General features: G+C 42.9%; 1 protein-coding gene across 2 annotated transcripts in view; it reads left to right on the top strand.

Annotated features, from left to right (window-relative positions):
- Positions 1-27,614, top strand: part of LOC138656097 (NACHT, LRR and PYD domains-containing protein 3-like) — a 130,453-nt gene that overhangs the window by 22,893 nt on the left and 79,946 nt on the right. For both annotated transcript variants that reach the window (XM_069743644.1, XM_069743645.1), the window contains exons 2-4: positions 3,619-3,887; positions 9,850-11,545; positions 13,881-13,967. In XM_069743644.1, the coding sequence (XP_069599745.1) occupies positions 3,619-3,887; positions 9,850-11,545; positions 13,881-13,967 (2,052 nt within the window). The remainder of the gene's footprint in view (positions 1-3,618; positions 3,888-9,849; positions 11,546-13,880; positions 13,968-27,614) is intronic.

Raw genomic sequence — 27,614 nt, 5'->3', positions numbered from 1 at the left:
ATCACTTCTGTTAGTGATATACACTTCTCCATTGTTGGTTCCCCACTTACAGTATGTCTCTTAATTCCAGTTACTTTCTTTGCACTACTTTATTTATTTGTATGAGGCATTGAGTGATTGAATCTTCATGTAGACATGTTCATACATATATGGGAGCATTAACTTGATATGCACTGGCACTTTATGTAATTTGTTGCTATCTTTTGGTCTTCCCATCCACTAAATTAATATTGGACCTTTTGCTTTACACCTGTGTTCTAAACTGTCCACTTTGTCTGCAATATTTACTATTGTTACTTTTTTGTGTAAAAATATTTTTTTGTAAAAAACTTTGCCATCTTTTATCTAGGACAAATTTGCTCTATTTTTCTTTGTGTTTTCAGAAATGACAAACATGTAGACTCTAAACGTGTATTTGGGAGGTCAGAATTTGCTGCTTGTTTTGGAAAACACTCATGGATCAAAATCATCAATGCACCTGTAGATAAATTCTCAAAGTGGTTTAATTTCCAAAATGGGGTCAGTTGCAGGGGATTCTGCTCTTCTAGCTCTTAGGGGCTCTGTATATGGAGTCTGAATATGGAGTCTGCTAACTATTCTAGGAATAACTTGTTAGACAGGAGGCAAATAGCTCTCCATCTCTACTGAGTCTTGCCATATGCAGAAACTGTACTGTACAGCCACATTAGGGGTATTTCTACATTCAGCAGAAATGTTGGACAAATTTTGATGCCATGTTTGCCCATTCCCCTGCGTGAAAATGTAAAGTCGTGGGCTAAAACCACATTTTGGTGGTAAAGAATTTTTTTTTTCCACTGCTCCAAGGTATTAAATTCTGTGCTCCATCTGTGGTGTCAATATGACTCTTGCACCCCTAGATTAATTCATATAAAGACGTAGTGTGTAAAATGGGGTAAATTATCGGGGAATTTGCTGTTCTGGCATCTCAGGAGCTCTGCCAATGTAACATGGCACCCTCAAACCATTCCAGGAAAATCTGAAATCCAATATGGCTCTTCTTCCGTTCTGAGCTTTGTACTGTGTCTCTAAAGTAGTTTTTGACCACATATGTTATATCAGCATACTCAGGAGAATTTGCACAACAAATCTTGGGGTCTATTTTATCCTGCTATCCTTCTGAAAATGGACAAAAATAACATTTTAGTGGAAAAATATTTTTTTTTCATAGATCAACATTGTAAAATTCTGTGAAGTACCCCTCATCAAGATAAATTCCTTGATGGGTCTAGTTTCCAAAATGGGGTCACTTGTGGTGGTTTTCCACTGTCTAGACACATCAGGGGCTTAACAAATGCGACATGACATCCACTAATTATTCCAGCAAAGTTTACATTCTGAAAGACAAAATACGTTCCAAGCTCTGACTGCACCCAAACAGTAGTTTTCATTCACATATGGGGTATTGGTGAACTCAGGAGAAATTCACAACAAATTGTATCAGCAATGTTGCCTGTTACCCTTATGAAAATGCAACATTTGTGACTAAAAAACATTTTTGTGGGAAAAATGTGATTTTTTTATTTTCACGGCTCAATGTCATAAACTTCTGTGAAGTACCTGGGGTTCAAGGTGCTCATCACATATCTAGATAAGTTCCCTGAGGGGTCTAGTCTCCAAAATTGTGTCACTTGTGGGGGATTTTCACTCTTTAGGCATATTAGGGTCTCTCCAAACAAAACATTGTGTCTGCCAATTGTTTCAGCAAATTGTATGGTGCAATTTCTCCTCTTACCCTTGTGAAAATAACAAATTTGGGACTAAAAAACATTTTTGTGGGAAAAATTTGTGTTTTTTTTATTTTCACAACTCAATGTTATAAACTTTTGTGAAGCAACTGGGAGTTTGCTTTGCTCACCACACATTAATATAAGTTTCTTGAGGGATCTAGTTTCCAAAATACTGTCACTTGTTTGTTTTTTTTACCCTGCTTAGGCACATCAGGGGCTCTCCAAACGCGACGTGGCATCAGCTAATTATTCCATAAAATTTAACATTAAAAAAGTGGAGTGGCTCTCCTTCCCTTCTGAGCTCTGCTGTGCACCTACATAGTGGTTTTCCCCCACATATGGAGTATCGGCATGCTCAGGAGAACTTGCACAACATATTTGTGGTCCATTTTTTCCTGTTACACCTGGCTCTTAAATAAATTTTTTGTGAAAAAAGTTAAATGTTCATTTTTTCCTTCCACATTGCTTTAGTTCCAGTGAAGAACTTGAAAGGTTATTAAACTTCTTGAATGTGGTTTTGAGCACCTTGAGGGGGTGCAGTTTTTAGAACATTGTCAAATTTGAGTATTTTCTCTCATATAGACCCCTCAAAGTCATTTCAAATGTGATGTAGTCCATAAAATTATGGTTTTGTAAATTTTGTTGGAAAAATAAGAAGTCATATCGCACATTTTTATCACTATCATGAAGTACAATATGTCACAAAAAAAACAATCTCAGAATCGATGAAGCATTCCAGAGTTATTACCACAAAAATTGACACTTGTCAGAATTATAAAATTTAGACTAGTCACGAAGGGGAAAATAGTCTTGGAGGCTGAAGGGATTAGAGTTTTATAAATAATAAACTAATATGTCAATGTACTGTACTTGGGTGACAGCATTTCATTTATAGTGAGGAGACTAATATGGTTTTATAAAAGGCAGAGGAAAAGGAAACAGGATTGGAATGATATATATTTAAACACCAGTGGCGCTTGCTGCACTAAATCCTTGCAGCAGATAATGACACCGTGCCACTCCTCTGTGTTGTTTTCTAAAGATAATATAAATGGTAGTATATCCGCGCTAAAGATAGTCCCCCTTTTTTGTTAATATAGAGCAATAGTCAAAGGCCCCTCTTATTTAGGCTATCAGATAATCCTAGTTATATGTTAGATTTTACCTTATAAAGAACAGTGAAGTCTTCCAACTTTTCCTGCACCCACTAAGCTTTCAGCAGTGTAAATCTAATAAAAGAATAGATGCTGAGAAATAAAAGTATAAAATATCATTCAATGATATGAGAGCGCATAAACTAATATTAAAAAGTGTTAAAAAAGCATAAAACACACATAAGAATTTTTTTGAGGAAGTCTTGAGGTATTGCTAGGAAAAGTTTACCTCATGTAACTCAGTTTGCTCCTCCACTCCTCGGTTCTTGTGGTGATTGTCCGTGCAGTGGATCCAAATATACAGACGGGTTTGTTCCCGGAGAGAGTGCGGGTAGTAAGCGCTGCCCCGGCCAGTGGCAGAACTCACCAAAGCCGTCACTCTTGGTCAGCAACGTGGAGTAGATGCGCGCTGTATTGAATAGCCGCTCGGTTTCCTGACAATGCAGGACCTTGCGTGACATCACGGTCACGTGGTAGCACACGTGACTGGCTATGAATAGCGCATTGGACCAATTCCAACGCGTTTCTGAATAAGCGCATTCCTTCCTCAGGGAATCTAATATATAACTAGGATTATCTGATGGCCTAAATAAGAGGGGCCTTTGAGGATTGGAATGATGTTCCTATATAATGAAGAGCTATTATTAGTCTTTGTCATGCAAGGAAATTTAATTGATTCGCTGATCTCATGGTATACTCATTGTATGGATTTCTAGGTCCCCTTCACTTCTGTTTCTGCAAAGACATCGAATAGAACTGGTGAATGAACTGGAATATTACATAGCCTCGATTCTCGACCAGTCTTTGCAGCAACAGTTACTGTCCAGGGATGATTATGAAGAAGTGGCCTATGAAGGTGGGCCCAGAAAACAAGTAAGAAAATTATTAGATATAATATATTGTCTTGGAGAAGAAAATGCTTCAATATTTTGTGAACTCTTTCAACAAGTCAAGTCATCTAGTAAGCGAAGAAACAGTGCAAGTGGTAAGTAGTTTTGTCAAAATTAAATAGGTAATGCACATGTAAAAAATAGAGGAGTGATATGAAAGATTTAACCTCAGAAACATTGACTGGGCTAAGGTTTGGACTAAACTCCTGAAAGTCTTTGTTATCTAACTTCTTCATTTTACTTTTATCGAGGAGATATTACAAGATTCAGGCTATAAGATTTATCTAATAAAAATTAAATATTACATTTTTTTGTTTGACTCCCAAAAGAGTTGGGGCCAGACTTCCATGTTGTACATTCCAGGGTTGCTCAGCCAGCACTCTCCAACAGCCCAACATGGCACCATACACTGTAGAAGGCGACATCTTACTAGATATTGCACAACTAATTTGACGTTAGTATTATGCGATCAAAATTGACACTGTTACGTGATTGGGATATTCTTGCTATAATGTCAATTGCCAGTTCATATGTTAAGAACTTAGAATTTCTATGTCAAGCTATAATAGGGATCCAAAACCAATATATAGCTCCAGAGCCCTTAGTTAAGTACCGCTGGCCTACATGTTATTTGAAAAAAACATGTTATTTTTTTCTACATTGATATTTGACTCACTTGTGTCACATCATCATATTATTCACCTGTTTTTCTATGTCATTCATTAACCCCTTCCCGACCTTTGACGTGCCAATCCGACCCATGACGCCTATGTGGCGTCATGGAAAGATCGCGTCCCTGCAGATCGGGTGAAAGGGTTAACTCCCATTTATCCCGATTTGCAGGGACAGGGGGAGTGGTAGTTCAGCCCAGGGGGGGTGGCTTCACCCCCCCGTGCCTACGATCGCTCTGATTGGCTGTTGAAAGTGAAACTGCCAATCAGAACGATTTGTAATATTTCACCTATTATAACTGGTGAAATATTACAATCCAGCCATGGCCGATGCTGCAATATCATCGGCCATGGCTGGAAACACTCATCTGTCCCCCCCCACCGATCGCCCCCCCAAGCCACCGATCTGTGCGGTACACTGCTCCGCTCCCCCGTGCTCTTGTCCGCTTCCCCCATGCTCCAATCACCCCCCATGCTGCGATCCACCCCCTGCACTCCGATCCAACCCCCCCGTGCTCCGATCCACCCCCCGTGCTCCAATCCACCCCCCATGCTCCGATCCACCCCGTGCTCCGATCCAACCCCCATGTTCCGATCCACCTGCCCATGCTCCGATCCACCCCCCTGTGCTACCCCCCACCCCATCATACTTACCGATCCTCCCGGGGTCCGTCCATCTTCACCCTGGGCGCCGCCATCTTCCAAAATGGCGGGCGCATGCGCAGTGCACCCGCCGAATCGGCCGGCAGATTCGTTCCATAGTGCATTTTGATCACTGAGATATAACATATCACAGTGATCAAAATAAAAAAATAGTAAATGACCCCCCCCCTTTGTCACCCCCATAGGTAGGGACAATAATAAAATAAAGAATTTTTTTTCCACTAAGGTTAGAATAGGGTTAGGGTTAGGGTTAGGGTTGGGGTTAGGGTATGTGCACACGTATTCTGGTCCTCTGTAGATTTTTCCGCTGCGGATTTGATAAATCAGCAGTGCTAAACCACTGCGGATTTATGGCAGATTTACCGCAGTTTTTCTGCGCATTTCACTGCGGTTTTACAACTGCGGTTTTCTATTGGAGCAGTTGTAAAACCGCTGCAGAATCCGCAGAAAGAAGTGACATGCTGCGGAATGTAAACCGCTGCATTTCCGTGCAGTTTTTCTGCAGCATGTGTACAGCGGTTTTTTTTCCCATAGGTTTACATTGAACTGTAAACTCATGGGAAACTGCTGCGGATCTGCAGCATTTTCCGCAGCGTGTGCACATACCTTTAGAATTAGGCTATGTGCACACGGTGCGGATTTGGCTGCGGATCCGCAGCAGATTTGCCGCTGCAGATTCACAGCAGTGTTCCATCAGGTTTACAGTACCATGCAAGCCTATGGAAAGCCAAATCCGCTGTGCCCATGGTGCGGAAAATACCGCGCGGAAACGCTGCGTTGTATTTTCCGCAGCATGTCAATTCTTTGTGCGGATTCCGCAGCGTTTCACACCTGTTCCTCAATAGGAATCCACAGGTGAAATCCGCACAAAAAACACTGGAAACCGCAGTAAATCCGCAGGTAAAACGCAGTGCCTTTTACCCGCGGATTTTTCAAAAATGATGCTGAAAACTCTCACACAAAACCGCAACGTGGGCACATAGCCTTAGGGTTAGAGTTGGAATTCGGGTTGTGGTTAGGGTTGTGATTAGGGTTATGGCTACAGTTGGGATTAGGGTTAGTGGTGTGGGGGGGTTAGTGTTGGAGTTAGAATTGAGGGGTTTCCACTGTTTAGGCACATCAGGGGTCTCCAAATGCAACATGGTGCCACCATTTATTCCAGCCAATCTTGTATTCAAAAAGTCAAATGGTGCTCCCGCACTTCCGAGCCCCGACGTGTGCCCAAACAGTGGTTTACCCCCACATATGGGGTACCAGCATACTCAGGACAAACTGCGCGACAATTATTGGGGTCCAATTTCTCCTGTTACCCTTGTGAAAATAAAAAAATGCTTGCTAAAACATCATTTTTGAGGAAAGAAAAATGATTTTTTATTTTCACGGCTCTGCGTTGTAATCGTCTGTGAAGCACTTGGGGGTTCAAAGTGCTAACCACATATCTAGATAAGTTCCTTGGGGGTCTATTTTCTAAAATGGGGTCACTTGTGGGGGGTTTCTACTGTTTAGGCACACCAGGGGCTCTGCAAACGCAACGTGACACCCGCAGACCATTCCATCAAAGTCTGCATTTCAAAAGTCACTACTTCCCTTCTGAGCCCCGACGTGTGCCCAAACAGTGGTTTACCCCCACACATGGGGTATCAGTGTACTCAGGAGAAACTGGACAACAACTATTGGGGTCCAATTTCACCTGTAACCCTTGGGAAAATTAAAAAATTCTGGGCTAAATAATTATTTTTGAGGAAAGAAAACGTATTTATTATTTTCACGGCTCTGCGTTATAAACTTCTGTGAAGCACTTGGGGGTTCAAAGTGCTCACCACACAACTAGATAAGTTCCTTTCGGGGTCTAGTTTCCAAAATGGGGTCACTTGTGGGGGGTTTCTACTGTTTAGCCACATCAGGGGCTCTGCAAACGCAACGTGACGCCCGCAGAGCATTCCATCAAAGTCTGCATTTCAAAACGTCACTACTTCACTTCCGAGCCCCGGCATGTGCCCAAACAGTGGTTTGCCCCCACATATGGGGTATCAGCGTACTCCGGAGAGACTGGACAACAACTTTTGGGGTCAAATTTCTCCTGTTACCCTTGGGAAAATAAAAAATTGCAGGCTAAAATATCATTTTTGATTTTCATGGCTCTGCGTTATAAACTTCTGTGAAACACTTGGGGGTTCAAAGTCCTCACCACACATCTAGATTAGTTCCTTTGGGGGTCTAGATTCCAAAATGGGGTCATTTGTGGGGGATCTCCAATGTTTAGGCACACAGGGGCTCTCCAAACGGGACATGGTGTCTGCTAATCATTGGAGCTAATTTTCCATTTAAAAAGCCAAATGGCGTGCCTTCCCTTCCGAGCCCTGCCGTGCGCCCAAACAGTGGTTTACCCCCACATATGGAGTATCAGCGTACTCAGGACAAACTGGACAACAACATTTGGGGTCCAATTTCTCCTATTACCCTTGGAAAAATAGGAAATTCCAGGCTAAAAAATCATTTTTGAGGAAAGAAAAATTATTTTTTATTTTCATGGCTCTGCGTTATAAACTTCTGTGAAGCACCTGGGGGTTTAAAGTGCTCAATATGCATCTAGATAAGTTCCTTGGGGGGGTCTAGTTTCCAAACTGGGGTCACTTGTGGGGGAGCTCCAATGTTTAGGCACACAGGGGCTCTCCAAACGCGACATGGTGTCCGCTAACAATTGGAGCTAATTTTCCATTCAAAAAGTCAAATGGCGCGCCTTCCCTTACGAGCCTTACCATGTGCCCAAACAGTGGTTTACCCCCACATGTGAGGTATTGGTGTACTCAAGAGAAATTGCCCAACAAATTTTAGGATCCATTTTATCCTGTTGCCCATGTGAAAATGAAAAAATTGAGGCTAAAAGAATTTTTTTGTGAAAAATAAAGTACTTTTTCATTTTTACGGATCAATTTGTGAAGCACCTGGGGGTTCAAAGTGCTCACTATGCATCTAGATAAGTTCCTTGGGGCGTCTAGTTTCCAAAATGGGGTCACTTTTGGGGAAGCTCAAATTTTAAGGCATACGGGGGCTCTCCAAACGTGACATGGTGTCCGCTAAAGAGTGGAGCCAATTTTTCATTCAAAAAGTCAAATGGCGCTCCTTCCCTTCCAAGTCCTGCCGTGCGCCCAAACAGTGGTTTACCCCCACATGTGAGGTATCAGCGTACTCAGGACAAATTGGACAACAACTTTCGTGGTTCAATTTCTCCTTTTACCATTGGGAAAATAAAAAAATTGTTGCTAAAATATAATTTTTGTAACTAAAAAGTTAAATGTTCATTTTTTCCTTCCATGTTGCTTCTGCTGCTGTGAAGCACCTGAAGGGTTAATAAACGTCTTGAATGTGGTTTTGTGCACCTTGAGGGGTGCAGTTTTTAGAATGGTGTCACTTTTCGGTATTTTCAGCCATATAGACCCCTCAAACTGACTTCAAATGTGAGGTGGTCCATAAAAAAATGGTTTTGTAAATTTCATTGTAAAAATGAGAAATCGCTGGTCAAATTTTAACCCTTATAACTTCCTAGCAAAAAAAAATTTTGTTTCCAAAATTGAGCTGATGTAAAGTATACATGTGGAAAATGTTATTTATTAACTATTTTGTGTCACATAACTCTCTGGTTTAACAGAATAAAAATTCAAATTGTGAAAATTGCGAAATTTTCAAAATTTTCGCCAAATTTCCATTTTTATCACAACTAAACGCAGAATTTATTGACCTAAATTTACCACTAACATGAAGCCCAATATGTCACGAAAAAACAATCTCAGAACCGCTAGGATCCGTTGAAGCGTGCCTGAGTTACCTCATAAAGGGACACTGGTCAGAATTGCAAAAAACGGCCAGGTCATTAAGGTCAAAATAGGCTGGGTCATGAAGGGGTTAAAGAGAAGCTGACAAAAAATTATTTAATTGTATAAATCAGGCTTTTGTGTAATTTTTTTACTATCGCAATCTTTATTGAAAATAAAAAATAGAAATTTTGCAATTTTCCCACTGACCAATGGGGATTTTATTAAAAAAAGTAAATCTACGTTAGACACAATGAACAGACTCCGACCCTATCTTTGGTATTGAAGCATAAAATGAGCACGTGCAAAGGTTATTATGAAGGGAAGGGAGGCAGGGCCACTGTGATATCACCTATTGTGATTGGTGGATCCTGCATCGTTAGCTGGGTATAGAGGTGTTACTTTCTTCCCTGAAAGGGAAGAAAGTATGAGCCTAACAAAAGCCTTAGTGGCCATTGAGAAAAATTTAATAAAGATTGTGATGTGAGAAAAGAATCCATTTTATTTTTATTTTTAAATACACGTAACACAGATTTTAGCAGTATGTCATTTTCTTTTCTTTAAGCTAGGAATTTGGAGCAAATGTTATTTTTATAGTATGGCATAATGTGAAAATTATATAATGTAACATAAAGTAGGTCTACTATTTCAATAGGTTCTTTGGTTTAGCAAAAACATTTTATATGGTTAGGGAATTGTGATGCCAATAGATTTCTTTTCATTGAAAGCCAATTATCTCATTCAATTATCTAGTCTAGAGAGCAATAGCCCTCTCATGAAGACCTGGGGTATGGCAACATCAATTTCAGCGATAACGATTTCATATTTAGCTTCCTCTAGCAAAAATAATTTTATGCTCTATGATAGGACTGTAGTAAATTTGAATATTAATAATATTTTTTTCTTTTCAGAATATTCCAAATTTATAGAGAAACACAAAAAGGTCCTGGAACGTAGAAGTGATTGCATTAACTTTTACAACTGCATGCATGGAAAAAAATTCTACTTTTCTGATTATTTTGTGAACCTTCTACTTGTGAATGGACACTACAGCTTGGAAATAAAGAAAAATGAGCTACTGACATTTGGTCAACAACGAATTCACCTTCAAAGCAAGAAGGAAGACAAGTGTAAGCTAAAAATTCACCAGCTTTTTGATAATTTAAATGACAGAAGGACACCAAAGAAAATCCTTGTGAGTGGTGTAGCAGGAATTGGTAAAACTGTTTTTGTTCAAAAACTCTTGCTGGATTTTTCGAATGCAGTGGGATATCAACACTTTGACTTTGTGCTGAACTTTACTTTCAGGGATCTTAATTTAATTAATACTCCAGTAACTTTGCGGGAGGTAATATGTAAAAAGCATGGACATTTATCAGAAATGTTAAATGATATTTTCAAAAACAGTCATAACCTCTTAGTGATCTTGGATGGGTTCGATGAGTTCAAGTCCTATAACCAACTAGACTTTGAGCAGTATGTTTTTGATCCAGATGAAAAAGCAGAAGTACCTCAGCTAGTTGGCAGCTTAATAAAAGGAGAACTTCTTCCAGATGCCACTGTTTTGCTCACAAGTAGGCCAACCGTCATAAGTCACATACCTGTTGAGTGTATTGAACGTTTTGTAATAATTACTGGATTCTCCGTCACTGAAATTGAAGAATACTTTCAAAAGTTTTTTGAAAACGAGCAAGTAGGCAGTGAACATTTTGTGGTGGTGAAAGAGAATCACTTTCTATTTACATTATGTTACATCCCAGCTTTTTGTTGGATAGTTTGTAGTGTTTTGAAGGGAATTCCAACTCTTCACATTGAGCGTCCAAAGACAATGACTGACATTTACTGCCATTATCTCCTAGTCTTATTGAAACATCATTCACGTGAAGTCTACAGCACCAAAGATGGCGCCGTGTTACATGGGATTCTTGGTTTAGGCCAGATTGCTTATCAATCCCTTTTGAAACATGAAACGTTATTTTATGAGAGAGACCTTGAAATGTTTCATAAACTTCCGAAAGACATTGTAAACAGTTTTCTTGATACAACATGTGTAGAGGAGCTAGGTTACACTGAAAATGTTCTTTCATTCACCCATTTTACCATACAGGAATTTTTTGCAGCTTTCTATTATGCTCATGAAGAGAATATTACTGAAGACATTATGGATACAGATATACAGGAACATCTAGGCATTGGATCTGGATATTTGGATTTATTTCTTAGGTTTCTCTCCGGATTGTTATCAGTGCGAAATCAAGCTATTCTTTCAAAACATCTGAATCTTGGTGAAAGCAAAAAGTCTAAAATGTACACATCATGGTTAGTGAAGGCAATTGTTGAACACTGTGAGTCCGGCCGCTACATTCTTCATCTACTGCACTGTTTGTTTGAGCAACAGTTGAGCAGCTTAGCCAGTAGAATAACTCCATCAGTGGTACGTCTCAATGTGAGTGATAACGTTTTCTCACCCATTGACTTTGACGTATTAGCATATTTCCTGGACCTTCTTCCGTTGGAAATTGATGAACTTGATTTAACAGCTACTCATGTGGATGCAGGTTACTTGAAAAAGTTGCAGCCTTATCTTTATCGGTGTAAGAAATTATGGTAAGTAGATGACTTTCACCAATCTGTTGCTTGGGGGCCACATACAGTTTGATATGTGATTTTACGCGTGTGCTTCCAGGCATGGTTTTCTAGGTGTGGCAGCAGTAAGGATGGAGATGTACTAATAGTGCACCATGTAGGAATTTCTGGGTTCCCCATATATTGGTAGAATTGGTTCCTTTAATACCTGTTTGGCTCTCACAAATAGCGTTAGAAGTGACTATCTATGCAGAGAAGCTGTGAAATACTAAATTGGTACTGTAGCACCCATGATTTTCCATGGAGAAAGCCTCATGCTTGTATGATCAGCTCCTCTGGAATCAGTTGTGTAATTTAAACCTTGTGGAGCCAAGCACAAATTCCTAGTGACCAAGGAAGAAGCATTGTGTAAAAAGATTTTTGTAATGTAAAATTGAAGACAGAGTTTTTTTTTAATGATTTTGATTGCTCCCCAAATGCTGCATTCAGCAACCTGCCCATGTTCGTGACTCTAATTATTTTAGCCCTTGAGTTTTTCATGTCATAATACAGTTTTCAATGGATGATGCCCCTCAGCTGAAGGGTTTTTATATCTGCTAATTAAGTCAGTGTTCTAGCTAGGATGCAAGTTGTCCTATCACTTTATAAAAATCCATTATAATTTATGCATTCTTGGGAAAGCCTTGCTTCAATAATCTGCTTTACATAATGCATCATACTGTATTTAATAATGGTTGATAATGTAGCAATATAGAATATAGATTATTTGGTGACTTTTTCCCCATTGTTTCAGATTATTACCATGTTATACATATAGTGTTACCTGTTGATTCCTGTTATTGATATGACTTGCCTTGTTAACTACTTGCAGACCAATAAACAGTTTAAAGGGAACCTGTCACCCCGAAGATGAGCTAAGCCCACCAGCATCAGGGGCTTATCTATAGCATTCTGTAATGCTGTAGATAAGCCCCCGATGTATCCTGAAAGATGAGAAAAAGAGGTTAGATTATACTCACCTGGGGGGTGGTCCGATCCAATGGGTGTCGCGGTCCGGTCCAGGGCCTCCCATCTTCATAGGATGATGTCCTTTTCTTGTCTTCACGCTGCGGCTCCGGAACAGGCATACTTTGTCTGCCCTGTTGAGGGCAGAGCAAAGTACTGCAGTGCGTAGGTGCTGGGCCTCTCTGACCTTTCCTGGCACCTGTGCACTGCAGTACTTTTCTCTGCCCTCAACAGGGCAGACAAAGTATGCCGGCACCGGAGCCGCAGCGTGAAGACAAGAAGAGGACCTCATCCTATGAAGATGGGAGGCCTCGGACCGCGACGCCCATCGTACCGGACCACAGCGGGACCACCCCTGGGTGAGTATAATCTAGCCTCTTTTTCTCATCTTTCAGGATACATCGGGAGCTTATCTACAGCATTACAGAATGCTGTAGATAAGCCCCTGATGCCGATGGGCTTAGCTCATCTTCGATTTTGGGGGTGACAGGTTCCCTTTAAGACATAGTAACTGGCTAATATGATAGCTGCAGTTACAGGAAAAATCAGCAATATTAAATAATTTTGTCAAATAATGAACTGCCTCTCAAAGGACTTTTATGGCCTTTTGTGGTACACAAAGTGTAAAATAAAGAAAAAAATAATCAACAGTCAGAACAGCTGTTTTTAGTGCTACCGACATGCAGCCTTTTTAAACAGCGGATTGGCAGAGATGCCGATAGTTGGACCCCAACCAAAATAACATTCATGACTAAGCCTAAAAACAATCCATCAATTGTTTAATCTAGCCATAAACATTAGAATATTATTGTCTGAACTTGTCAATTTCAGCAGTATAGACCAATCATTCTAATGTGTATGTTGGAGATAGATGCATTGGACATGAAGAATCTCGATGCCAGATCCTTTGGTCCCAAGCTGAGCTGAGTGTGCATGTGTATCGGAGGTTGATGTGATCATCACCAACTATTTGATGAGTGTGGCCCCTTTTAGTAAGGTTAGTCCCACAAACATTTTCAGTAATGAAAAAAGCAGTTAATGTCAGTAAAAAGGAATGAACCTGACTAATCATTAACTTGGGAAAGAGAACTGCAGCCTTTCTCGCTGCCTGTTGCTAGGGCACTACTGCTATAATAATTTGTTATCAAGGGTCCCTAGCCGGGCTTTACAATGCAGCGCTACTTCTGTTTTTTCTCAGAATACACTTAGTATTGTTCAGAAGCAAATCAACCAAAATATCAGTCCTAAAAGAAGAACATTAACTTTTGTGTACTTGTGTAGAATAACAAAGGGGCATTATTAAAAAACCAAAAAGTCTTGAACATCTGTGTTTTGTAACTTCAATCCTTAGGCTCGGTGAAAATAACCTGAATATTGAAGCAATCACAATTCTGTCCAACATTTTAATGTCTCCAGACTGCAAAATGGAACTTTTGGGGTAGGTATAATTGTGTTACATTCCCTTTATAACTACAATTACAGAGCTATTGAAAGTACGTTTCCAGGGTTTTCTGAATTAGTAGATTCAATTTTATTCTATTAAAGTGTAAGTTCTGTTTGTAGTTTGCTGCTTAAACATGATGCAAAATAATCCAATTGATGCACAAATAATGTGGCAGGAAACATTTTTCTGACTTGTGAAAAAAAATATTTAGAATTGAGAGTCCTCAGTGGTTGATACCTTTTAATGGCTAACTGAAAAGATGGTAACAAATTGCAAGCTTTCGAGACTACACAGGTCTCTTGATCAGGCAAAAAAGACATTTCAACTGGATGGACAAAACTGGGACTTATTATAGCTTTATGGACGAGAAATATAATGGACTGTAACTTGTTTTAACCATTTAAATGAGTTACCAGAGAATATAATATGGATGACCTATCCTCTGGATAGGTCACCATTATCAGATTGGTAGGAAACCTATAATGGTCATCCCATCAATATGCTGCAGCTTTATCTGGATATAAACATTAAATGGAACTGAGCAACACAGCTCCTTTCAAGGTATAAGTGTGACTGCCAAGAACGAACACTCTTGCACCCTTCCAATCAATTTTAAACTCTGCTGCCTGACTAATTCACCTGTCCCCCCGCTATTTTCCTGCTTCTCCCCTCTGTCAATCCCTTCACTGGCTCCCCATTACCCAGAGACTCCAGTACAAAACCCTAACCATGACATACAAAGCCATCCACAACCTGTCTCCTCCATACATCTGTGACCTCGTCTCCCGGTACTTTCCTGCACGCAACCTCCAATCCTCACAAGATCTCCTTCTCTATTCCCCTCTTATCTCCTCTTCCCACAATCGCATACAAGATTTCTCTCGGGCATTACCCCTACTCTGGAACTCTCTACCACAACATATCAGACTCTCACCTACCATCAAAACCTTCAAAAAGAGCCTGAAGACCCACCTCTTCCGACAAGCCTATAACCTGCAGTAACCACCGATTGACCAAACCACTGCATGACCACCTCTACCCTTGCCTACTGTATTCTCACCCATCCCTTGTAGATTGTGAGCCTTCGCGGGCAGGGTCCTCTCTCCTCCTGTATCAGTAATGACTTGTATTGTTTAAGATTATTGTACTTGTTTTTATTATGTATACCCCTCCTCACATGTAAAGCGCCATGGAATAAATGGCGCTATAACAATAAATAATAATAATAATAACTCCAGGTAAGTTCCTAGTCTTCTAAAGGGAACCAGTCACCTGAAAAAATGCTATTAACTTGGTGATATGGGGTTATTCTGCTGGTTAATAGCATTGTGAACCTGCCCAGTGCCTGTACTAAGACCCACATTACCAGGAGGAAATTAACTTTACTCCCCCTGGTAGCATTTGGTTTTCAGTCACGGGGGTGGCAACTTCGCGGGTTCACTCCCCACTCTGTGAATGGAACGTGGCAGCTGTAACTGTGCTCCCAGCACTGACATATTAGGGCCGGCTGTCAATCCTTTTTCATTATATGTTCTCTTTGATAACCGTCTTGATCCGATATTTGGGCAAAACAATTCCATCTGGGAGCGTTTACTACTTTGTATTTTTCTTTTTATGTTAATTATAATTTTCCCAGATGATATACTATAGATATTTTTTGCCCTTGGCTACCCCTATTTTTCTTCAATAGGGGAGAAGTGATATAGGGCGATAACTAGATACAGAGGATGGGTCAAGAGAGGGCTTTTTGAGGATAGGTGTGATTGAGGCATGTTTAAAGCTTGAGGGGAAAACACTAGTTGTTAGTGATAGGTTGAAGAGATGGGTTAGGGTTGGGATGAAGACTGTGGCGAGGTTTGGGATGAAGTGGGATGGGATCAGGTCAAGTGCACAGGTGGTGAGATGCGATCTTGAGAGTAGAGTGGAGAGTCGATCTTCTGTAATAGTGGAGAAGTTGGTTTTGGAGGTGGAGGGCTGGTAGTTGGGAGGAAGCGCTCTAGGGGTTGTTCACTAAAACTGTCTCTGATGTTCTCAATCTTCTGCTTGAAAAATGTGGCAAAGTCTTCAGCTGAGATGAGTGGGGAGGGAGGAGGTGCTGGGGGACAGAGGAGAGAATTGAAGGTGTTGAATAACTGTTTAGGATTGTGAGACAGGGAGGATATGAGAGATGAGAAGTAGGTTTGTTTTGCTGTGGCGAGTGTGGTCTTGAAAGTAGTGAGGGACTGTTTGAATGCAATGAAGTGCTCATTTGAATGGGATCTTTTTTCATCTGCGCTCAGCAGCCCTGGAAGCTCGCCTCAGTTTTTTGGTCAGGCTGGTGTGCCAGGGCTGTCTGTTGATTTTGCGAGCTTTGGTATGTGTGAGAGAGGCAAGAGGTTCCAAAGCTACAGCTATTGTGGTGTTATATAGAGCGGCAGCATCATTCGCATTGTGTAGCGAACTTATATCTGTGAGAGGGAGGAGGGATTCAGAGAGTGAGTGTAGATCAAGGTGTTTAAGATTTCTGCGAGGGTGTGCAATTTTGTTGGGTGGGGATTGTAGACAAGGAGTGGAGAGGGAAGAGAATGTGAGTAGATTGTGGTCAGAAAGAGGAAGAGGTGAGTTAGAGAGGTTAGATAGGGAGCAGAGGCGGGTGAAGATGAGGTCCAGTGTGTGACCATCTTTGTGATTGGCTGCAGAAGACCATTGAGTGAGGCCAAAGGAGGAAGTGAGAAATAGAAGTTTAGTGGCAGCTGAGAGGGAAGTGTCAATGGGGATGTTGAAGTCGCCCATGATGATAATGGGGATATGCCCAGAAAGGAAATGATGTAGCCAGGTGGTGAAGTGGTCAAAGAAGGTGGAGACTGGCTCTGGGGGGCGGTAAATAAAAGCCAGTTGGAGGTTGGAGGGGGAGTAGATGTGCACAGAGTGCACCTCAAAGGAAGGTCTCCTCCCCTCCCCCCTCCCGGAGACCAAATTCAGAGTATACAGTAATCTGTCTATTTTAGCTGAAAGAAAACATAGTAAACAATTCACATATGTTATACAGTCTAGTATTCCTTACACATAACCTTCAATTATTCCCATCAAGCCATGGTTGCCACAGTTTCTGGAAAAATCCCACCCTGTTCCTCTTAGTGTATATACTTTTCTCAAGCTAGATAATATGGTTCGTTTGAGTAATGACATCTCATCTGGTTGGAGGTTCCTCCCTGATCTGATACCTTGCAATCAATTTCCTTGCAATAAACAATAATCGTGCAATTGCAATTTTAGTTGTGTTGTCGGCTAGTATTTCCTCCATATACTCTAGTACGCAAATGAAAGGGTCTCTAGGAATTGAACACCCGTATATCACTTCAATTCGGTTCAGCACTACAACCCAGTATGAAGATAATCTGCGGCAAAGCCAGAGCATATGTAATATTCTGGCCTGAGACTGTGAACATCTAGGGCACTCAGAATTGTATCTCAACCCAGCTTTAAATAACATGTCAGGTGTCCTGTAGGCCCTATATATCACATACAATTGTGACAGTCTCCCGGGTTCACTCATAGATAACTTGGGTATGTACTCTAAAATAGACTCCCACCTGTCATTGTCTATCTCACCCAAGTCGGCCTCCCACTTTCTTCTGGCCTTAATAGGGTGGTCTACTAAAAAGGTATGTAACAGATCACCGTATACTTCTGATATTGCCCCCTTCGTTCCACTATTATTAAGTATAAAATCCAACGTGAGATCTGTCTGTATCACTATAGGCCCTCTCCTTCTTTGTGCCTGGAATGCATGCTGAACCCGTCTATATTGAAAAATATTTAGCCTTGGGAATTGAAATTCTTGCTGCAAAATATATCATATGAGTTAAGATTCTCTCTGCAAATCAACTGGCCTATCAGCCCAATGCCCTTTTCCTTCCACTCCCCCATTCCCAACATGTTGTAAAATTCCTGAAAATATAAATTATCCCAAGTAGGTGAAAATTTTGTGAACCGCACTACCCCCCTGATTCGTTTAATGGTCTGCCATAACTTGTGAATTAAATTAATGGCATGTATTTAGACCCCAATTTCTTGAAAAGTCCCACTTCTAGACCCTTACTCAAAGGCCAAGTTTCAATAATATATATCAAACTAATATGAACCTATCCCTTCTCAAGCCCATTCCCTCATCCCCGAAGATGTTGGCTCTGCACAGACAAGAAATATATCCAGGGCTTAGGAAGGGCAAGCCCGCCTTCATCTCTGGCCTCTGCAATATTTCTTGTTTAATTCTCAGACTCTTCCTACCCCACACTAACTCACCGATTAATGATTTTATCCTACCAAATCTGTTCAATGGGATCCAAACAGGAGAGTTATGCAAGATGTATAATAACTGTGGCATTGCAACCATCTTAAGGAGATTCACTCTACCCAACACCGATAAATGCAGTTTGTTCAAAGCTGAAATTTTGGTACGTAGTCTTTGTATTAATGGCTCCAGATTGAGCTACTCAAATCTTGCCAGTGGGAGAGCTATGTGGATCCCCAGATATTTAAATTTTGGAGCCACCCTTAATTTAGTGCTTTCCTCCACATCCCCTGTACAATCATATTATCTGCCTACCTGCAAAACACACAATTTATCCCAATTGATAATCAGCCCCAATATTTGCCCAAATCCTTCAATTAATGACACTACGTTTCTTAAAGTCTCCCCAGAGCCCTCAAGGAAAAGCAGGATGTCGTCAGCATACAGAGCAACTTTCTCCTCCATTTTCCCATATACAAATCCCCTTACTACCTGCGGCCTTCTAATTGCTGCAGCCAGTGGCTCCACCGCCAGGGCAAATAGCAACGGGGACAACGGGCACCCCTGTCTTGTACCTCTAAACAATTGAAAACTTTCTGACAGTGCATTGTTCACTTTAATCTTAGCCACTGGAGAGGAGTACAGTAATCTCACCCACGAAATAAAAACTGGCCCAAACCCACAACGACTCAGCACCGACCACAGGTAATACCATTCCACGCTATCAAAGGCTTTATGTGCATCGAGAGATAACACTACTCTCCTTCCAGCATTGTCTACTGGTATTTGCATATTGAGATATAGCCTTCTTAAACTGACAGCAGTAGATTTATTAGGCATAAAGCCTGATTGGTCCAAATGAACCACTTTATCTGTTACCCGAGTCAGTCTGTTTGCCAAGGCCTTTGCCAGAATCTTGACATCTGCCGTTAGGAGTGATATTGGTCTATATGACTCCGGTAACTGCTGATCCTTGTCTGGTTTAGGGATAACCACAATAATGGCTTTCCTCATAGATGCAGGCAATACTCTCCTCTCCAGTGACTCGTTAAAAACCCCTAACAATTGGGTCATCAATTGCTCAGTGAGGCTACCATAGACTTCAGTTGGGATGCCGTCAGCCCCCGGAGCCTCCCCCCACCATGGATGGCAAAGCCTCCTCCAATTCCTCCACTGTAATTGGCCTATCTAACCAGTCCCTGTCCTCAGCACCCAATTTAGGCAACTTTGCCTCATCTAAAAACCTGTCAATTTCCCCTTCCTTCTGCCATGTCTGTGAAGAATATAATTTACTGTAGAATCCCCTGAATCCCTCCAAGTTTTGTGCCCCCTTTGTAGCCATACTTCCATTCCCTAATTTTATGGCATGTACATGTGCTGAGTCACGCTGTGCAGATGCCACCACCGAGAGCAGATATCCCATCTTCTCTCCCTCCGCATAAAAAGCTTCTCTTTGAAAGGCTTTCTCCCTCTCTGCCTTGCGCAAGTGTAATTTGTTTACCTCATCCTGAGCAGCCTTCAGCCAGATATGGGTTCTGGTGATAGCAAGTCATGAAGGGGATTTGTGAGCCAGTGTGCTAAACACCTTGAGCTCCTGGCTGCACGTTTCCCCTCAGAGCGGGCCAAGGTGGGATTCATTTTATCTCTCCTGTCGGAAAGGGCGTTGGAGTGGGCCACACCGCTGTGGGAGTGCAACGATCATGTGGTACAGATTGCTCCTTGGTTCCTGAGCACTCTGAAACAGGTCTTTTTGGGACCTCGAGTCACCCATGATACGGCGCTCCAACTGCTGGCACTGACAGCACTGACAGGGCTCGTCCATGGTCAGCCATTTTGCCGTCCACTTCCGGACATTAGCATCTGAGCTGGAGTGGCAGGACAAAGTCCTTATCCCTGTATTTTCGAGGGGATTGGCTGACCATGTGAAGGACACTTTGGCCACTAGGTAGATTCCCGCCACACTGGAGAAGCTAATAGCGGTGTCAACTCGCATCGACCTTCGTTTTAACGAGCGAAGGTTGGAGCGAGCCCAGTGTAGGCAGAAGTTTTGGCAGGTTCACCAAACCTCTGGAATCTCCGATCCAGGCATCCAAGCCACATGAGGCCATGAAGGTGTCACAAGCGGGATCTAAGTCCCGAACCGCTCATGCACTCTAGGTCTGTCATGTCAGCCGACAGTCAGGACATCTTGCCTCCAGATATCCTCAGCGGTTGGGAAAACACTCCCGTTTAGTGACCTGAGGAGGTGGTTCACTAGACACATCGGCGTTTTCCTCCAAACTATCCTTCAAGGGTACAATTACCATTGGCCCATCCACTCATACGGTTGAGCTTTGCGTGGATTGCGGGGTGGATGGCAACTTTATGTCTTCTGCCTCCGCCCAATGACACGCAATTCCTCTGGTGATGCTCGCCAAACCAGTGACCATACGAGTGGTAAATGGGTTGACACTGCCATCACAGATAACTCATCAGACCATTCCATTTACTCTATCCATGTCTCCATCCCATCAGTAGATCATCTCGCTGCTACTAATTACCAAGGGAATTGATGAAGTCCTCTTAGGGATACCATGGCTACGCTACCACTCCCCTCATATAGAATGGTCCTCAGGGAGAATTCTGGGATGGAGTGAATCCTGTGAGGGCAGATGTCAGAGGGAGTGCATTCAGGTTGCTACTACAGAGGTACCCACAGATCTTTGCTCCCCAAACACTATTGGCACTATGCAGACGTATTCTCCAAAAAGGCTGTGGAGACCCTTCCATCTCACTGCCCCTATGACTGCCCTATTGACCTCTTGCCTGGTGCTGAGCCTCCTCGGGGTCGAGTCTATCCACTATCTCTCCCAGAGATGGAAGCAATGATAAGAGGTTTCATTAGAAAGTCAGTGTCACCTGCAGGGGTGGAGTTCTTTTTTGTGCAGAAGAAGAATGGAGAACTACGTCCATGCATAGATTACAGGGGTCTTATCACCATCACCGTTACAAACAAGTACCCTCTGCCACTGATATCTGAGCTATTTTATAGGTTGCGGGGAGCGAGGGTTTTTACTAAACTTGTTCTGCGTGATACTTACAACCTGATTCGCATTCGTGAGGGGGATGAATGGAAGACGGCATTTAACACCAGGGATTGCCACTACAAGTTTCTGGTGATGCCCTTCGGGCTCTGTAATTCCCCTGCTATTTTCCAGGACTTTGTAAACGATATCTTCTGGGACATGCTCTCCACCTCGGTCGTAGTTTATCTGGATGATAGTCTCATCTACTCTCCGGATATAGACTTCCACCAGAGAGATGTTTGCAAAGTCTTTGACCTCCTATGGGCAAACTCCCTCTATGCCAAGTTGGAGAAGTGTGTGTTTGAGCAGGAGTCCTTGCCTTTCCTGGGCTATATCATCTCCACCCAGGGATTGGCTATGGATCCTGCCAAGCTACAGGCTGTGATGGACTGGCAGGAACCCCATTCTCTCAAAGTGATGCAGCGCTTTATGGGGTTCATTAACTATTTTTGCCAGTTCATTCCCCACTTCTCAACTTTGGTAGCTCCCTTGGTAGCCTTCACAAAGAAGGAGCAAATCCTAAATTGTCATCATCGGAGGTCTCCAAGGCCTTCCTCTCTATCAAGTCCCACTTCGCTAGCACTCCCATTTTACGTCGCCCCGATATAGATAAACCATTTATAATGGAGGTGGATGCCTCATCCGTCAGTGCTGGAGCAGTCCTCTTCCAAAAGGATGCTCAAGGTTGGAAGTATCCTTGCTTCTTTTTCTCCAAAATCTTCACACCAGTGTAGAGGAATTATTCCATCAGGGACAGAGAGTTGCTAGCTATGAAGTTGGCTTTCTCAGTGTGGAGACACCTCCTGGAGGGGGCTCGTTTTCCATTCCAAGTCTACACTGACCACAAGAATTTGGTGTACCTACAGACTTCCCAGCTGCTTAATTCTCACCAGGGTAGATGATCCCTGTTCTTCTCCCGGTTTCATTTCACCTTCCATTTTCTCTCCGGGGAGAAGAACATTCGTGCCGACGCTCTCTCCCGCTCTGTAGTATCATCAGAGGAGGACCCTTGGTTAATTGTCCTTTCTGAGAGCCTGAGGACCGTGGCCCTGGATTTGCTAGAGTCTGTGCCCCTGGGCAAGACTTTTGCGCCACCTAACTTGTTACCGGAGGTTCTCTCTTCGGCTCACTCATCCAGGGTGGGTGGATATTTTTGTACCAAGAAGACATCTGAGCTTCTGGCGAGGACGTACTGGTGGCCACATATGGCCCATGATGTCAGAGACTATATTCAGGCATGTGTCTCCTGCGCCAAGAATAGATCTTGTCGACAATGGCCTGCTGGGCTACTTTATCCCCTGCCAGTGGCAGACAGGCCCTGGGAAATGGTCTGGATGGACTTTGTGGTGTGCTTACCCAAGTCCCGTAGCTGCACAGTCATCTGTATAGTCACCAACCATTTTTCCAAAATGATGCACCTGGTGCCTCTCCCACTTGTACCTTCTGCACGGGTCTTGGTGGCATTGTTCATTAAGCTTGTTTTTCGCCTACACGGTATGCCTGGCAAAATTGTCAGTGGCTGGGGTCCCCAGTTTGTGTCTTGGTTCTGAGGTTACGTATCTGCTACACTTTGCTTCGGCCAGGCAGGATGACTGGGCATCCTTAATTCCATGGGCAGAGTTTGCGCTGAACAATGCCATAGCCGATTCCACTGGGCAAACCCCATTCCTCCTTAACTACGGCCAGCATCCACGGGTTCCTGTGCCCATGTCTGTGTCTTCCACCAACTCTAGGGTGGCAGAATGGGTGGAGGAGACACGTGACATTTGGGACCGCACACAGGATGCCATCCAGGCCTCCAAGGAGAGTTTCCGCCGATGCACACCGGAGCCCCGCTCCGACCTTTGCTCCTGGTGACTTAGTGTGGCTCTCCACCTGTAATATCAGGCTGCAAGTTGAGTCCACTGAGTTTGCGCCTTGCTACATAGGTCCCTTCAGGAACAAGTTAACCCTGTGGTCTATCGTCCGGCCCTTCCTCCATGCCTAGGTATCACCGACACCTTTCATGTGTCCCTCCTAAAACCCGTTCACATGTCCCAGTTTTCCGAGTCATCTGCTGGAACATCGTGCTCATCTACGGACGATTATGAGGTGAATGCGATTGTTGGGTGCAAGGTGGTACGTGGCAAAAAATACTATCTAGTGGACTGGAAGGGTCAGGGCCCAGAGGACAGGACCTGGGAACCTGTTGAGCACATTCGGGCTCCTCAACTCATCGTAGCTTTTGAACGTAGTGAGGCCCAATGAGGGGGGCTCCTGGTAGGTAATGTTAGATGTCGAGTTCCTGCCATTGCACAGGGAGAATCTTGAACCATGTCCTCTGTGGTCTCCCATTCTTCCCCATCCACAGAGGAACCTGCTCAACAGAGACATCAGTCCCAGCGTCTTGCTCAAGCTGATGCTGAGCTTCTGGTTACTGCTGACATCCCAGGTTCAGCTATTGTAACCAGCATTAATCAGAGGAGAGTAGACGCTCCAGGGACTAAGTCCTACTTTTTGTCAATTGAGCATGTCCGTGGGACAACATCTCATTGGAGGTTGGGGGTCACATACTCAGGTCCTGAAGCGGTCCTGATTAAACCACAGAGAAGGTCCCAGAAGGATGCATTTATAAAAGGTTTGCATGGTTTCCCTGGCACCACAGTTGCGGCGCCGAACGCTAGTGGGTCTAGAGGGACTCTCGCAGAGTCCTGTGACCAAAACACTAGCGTTCACTCTGCAGTATTGAGGCCCTGTGATGCAACAGGGTTCGCCTCCTACACACCGGGTGAAGTTAATCCGAGTGTGTTTATGTTATACTGCCATATACTGTCTGTCATTACTAAGCCGCAGGTGTCATCTCTGCATGGTGGACCCCAGGCTGCGAACGCACCTTATAACCTCTTTAATATTATTTGGTGCATTCCGCCAGCCCTAACACAGGCTCATCGCCGCAGCCCAAGCAGGGGGAGTCGTCCAATGTGGGATATATCCATCATTGGATTGTTGAGCGGTTAAGTACAGGTGCCGGGCAGGTTCACAAGGCTATTAACCTGTAGAGTATCTCCATAACTGCAGGTTGATATTGTTTTTTCAGGTGAAAGGTTCCCTTTAATGAGCTAATAAAAAATGCGTAGCAAAACAATAGGAACTGCATAGGAAAGAATCTACAGTTTTTGTTTCCAGACTAACTTTATCTTTAACACTGCATTGAAAAACTGCCGATCCACCTCTATCTTAAATGAGTTTCCCACTACAATGATATTGATGACTTAACCTTAGGAGAGGTCATCAATATCAGATTGGTGGAGGTCCAAAACCTGGCACCTCAACTGATCAGCTAACAGCTCTTTGAGTATGACAGAGGCTCATTATACAGAACTGTGGTGTTCAACTTTGTCCAATGTTTACATCTGTATGCCATTGGAGCCGATAACAGCTGATTGGTGGGGTGGCGGGTGTCAGACAGGGAATAGGAGTTCGCACAGAGACACTGAGCACACGCTGCTCATTTTATCTGCTGGATGACAGGCTGTATGGTCGCATCATGCAACCATGCAGCCTGCCATCTAGATGTAACAGAGCTAGACCCATCGTCAGACAATATACAACAAAATTTCCCTTGTATGCATGGGGAAATAAAGGTATACACACGAGAACTAAAATTGAAAAAACTTTATTAAATACAACAATAGATACTAATAAAACACCATGAAAGTAGACAAACAAGGAACATCAATAAAAACAAGCAAACACAGAAACCACATGATATACACCTCACAATGGTATATGTGGAAACACCAGCAAGTATATATTGTACTCTGAGAAGTTCAGTATCATCACTACGAGAGCATGGTGAAAAAGTTTTTTATATAGTACAATAGTCAAAGGTACAACAGGCCATGCTGGGAAGACTATTCTAATGATCATAAACAAAAAAGGCCCATATATGACTGATTTATACAACCGTGTGCACCTGAACCAGGTATAAATGAAAAAAGGTTCTGCATGGAGAAAATACCAATATTGTATAGCGGATATACATAAAGTGCCAACGTGCTAAAAGCCTATGGCTACAATGAAACCTATAAGCCACAATATGAGATCCCTATACGCATACAACCTCCTGCCGGTGCCATACCATATCTCTAAATGTGTAAAAGCTGGGTACAAATCTATGTCCACTAATGACGCTCATGAAAACTTGGAGATAACTTACATAGAAATTGTGGGAGGTGCCGTGTGTCTGTGCTGCGACACTGAGGACTCTCAATTCTAAATATTTTTCTATCCACTAGCTAACACGATACCAAGATATATATCTTTCCTGTTTCAGTGGTACACTCAGGAATCTCTTGGGTTGAGACAAATAAGGCAGCTGAACCAAAGTGCAGGGTAAAGTCTGTATTATTCAAATAAAAACAGGTGCAAGGCATGAGCAAGTTCAAAACACAGCAAACAAGATGATATCAGGAGAAGTTCCTTTGCAGCTCTGCTGCAGGCAAAGTCTTAGGATATGTTTCCACGTGCAGGAAACGCTGCGTGTTTGACGCTGCATAGAGACGCAGCGTCAAACACACAGCGTCCAGATGTTACAGCATAGTGCAGGGGATTTAATTAAATCCCGTCTCCACTATACATGGTAACACGCACGCGGTGGCCCTGCGACTCCAGACATGCGGCGCATCTTTTAAGATCGCAGCATGTCCATATACCTTGCGGCGACGCTGCATCGCTGCAAGGTATAACACAGGGCAGTATGGTGGGGTGCGATGATCCCGGATGTGTGCTATGAACACATCTGGCATCATCGCGTCCCAGAAAGGGGGCAGAGCTTAGTGCAGAGCGGGTTTGCCGCTCCGACGAAACCGCTGGCCATCCTGAAGGTGGACACACACCCTTATGGGTGTAGCATTCTCTGGGGTAAAGCAGATCATAAGACATAGTTCATACAAGGGTTGGCAGTCACTAGAAAAGAGTCCAGAAATGGTCAAATAAACTGGCAATGGATACCAACCTAGATTGGCTGTAGCAGGCAGAGCTTAGGCTACTTTCCCACCTGCGTTGTGTGACGCATGTCGTAATGCGTCGTTTTGGAGAAAAAATGCATCCTGCAAATTTGCCCGCAGGCTGCGCTTTTTCTCCATAGACTTGCATTAGCCGAAGCATTGCGACGTATGCCCACATGTGGCATCCGACTTGCGACGGATACGTCATGTTTTGGCAGACAGTCGGCAAAAAAAAAGTTACATGTAACATTTTTTATGCGTCGTGTCCACAATTTCCGACCGCGCACGCGTGGCCAGAACTCAGCCCCCTCCTCCCTGGATATTAGAATGGGGCAGCGGATGCATTGAAAAACGCATTGCGACGGGCCCGTACCGACGCAAGTGTGAAAGTAGCCTTAAGTGTCCTAGTAGGCAGGAGAAGAATGCAGACCAACACAGGCAAAACAGCTGCAGCACAAACACCACTGAGAGCTGGGAAGGTTTTCTGAGGAGGCGGAGCCGGAGTATCTGAAGAGGGAAAGTCTCTTGCAGCACAAGCCAGGAATTCTAGCAGAATACACAAGCAAGGAGTGGGATATGAACCAGGGTTAAAAAGACAGGGAAGGCGGATCACATGAGCAGAATCAAGGCAGCAGACGCCATCTTGGAAAAGGGCAAAATGTACCACAAATGAAACAGGGAATCCAGAGTCCTGACAGCTGGCTTTTATTCGATCTATCTATCTAATATATATATATATATATATATATATATATATATATATATATATATATATATTATGTATGTATGAATGTAGCCTGTTTCAAAACAGACCATATTTCATCAGTGTTTTAGATCGGATTTTCATCAGCGTTTGGTCATGTTAACAATTTTTTGGAAAACACATATAGAATGTGTACGAGAAAAGAAAATGTGTATAGAATCTAAAGTGTCCAACATGTCTTGTAGCAGAACAATATAACAAACTTTTCTGCATTAAAGAAGTTATCTAGTTTGCTACCTATGCTTTGAAATAAGTGCAGCTTACCTGCTGAATGGCCTAGCACTCAAGAACTACCTCTGCTACTGCTCCTCAATGATTATGTTTACAGTGCTTCAGTGGTAATCTAAAGCTATAACACCTGTCTTTTTTTTACAAAACTTGACAACCCTTTAAAAAGTGGTTGTGTTTTACTGCTAGGCCGCTGTCACACTTGCTAGTGCAATGTGAGAAACTCGTGCATCAATACTCAGCACTGCTGCCGGCACTCGGGATCGGTGTGTTCAGCTGCATAGGGCTACATGTATTTCCATGCAGCTGAATACTCCGGTCCTG

Source organism: Ranitomeya imitator, chromosome 1 (genome assembly GCF_032444005.1).
Source record: "Ranitomeya imitator isolate aRanImi1 chromosome 1, aRanImi1.pri, whole genome shotgun sequence".
NCBI lineage: Eukaryota > Metazoa > Chordata > Amphibia > Anura > Dendrobatidae > Ranitomeya > Ranitomeya imitator.
Note: the sequence above shows the minus strand (reverse complement) of the source record. Positions and strands in the feature narration are given on the sequence as shown.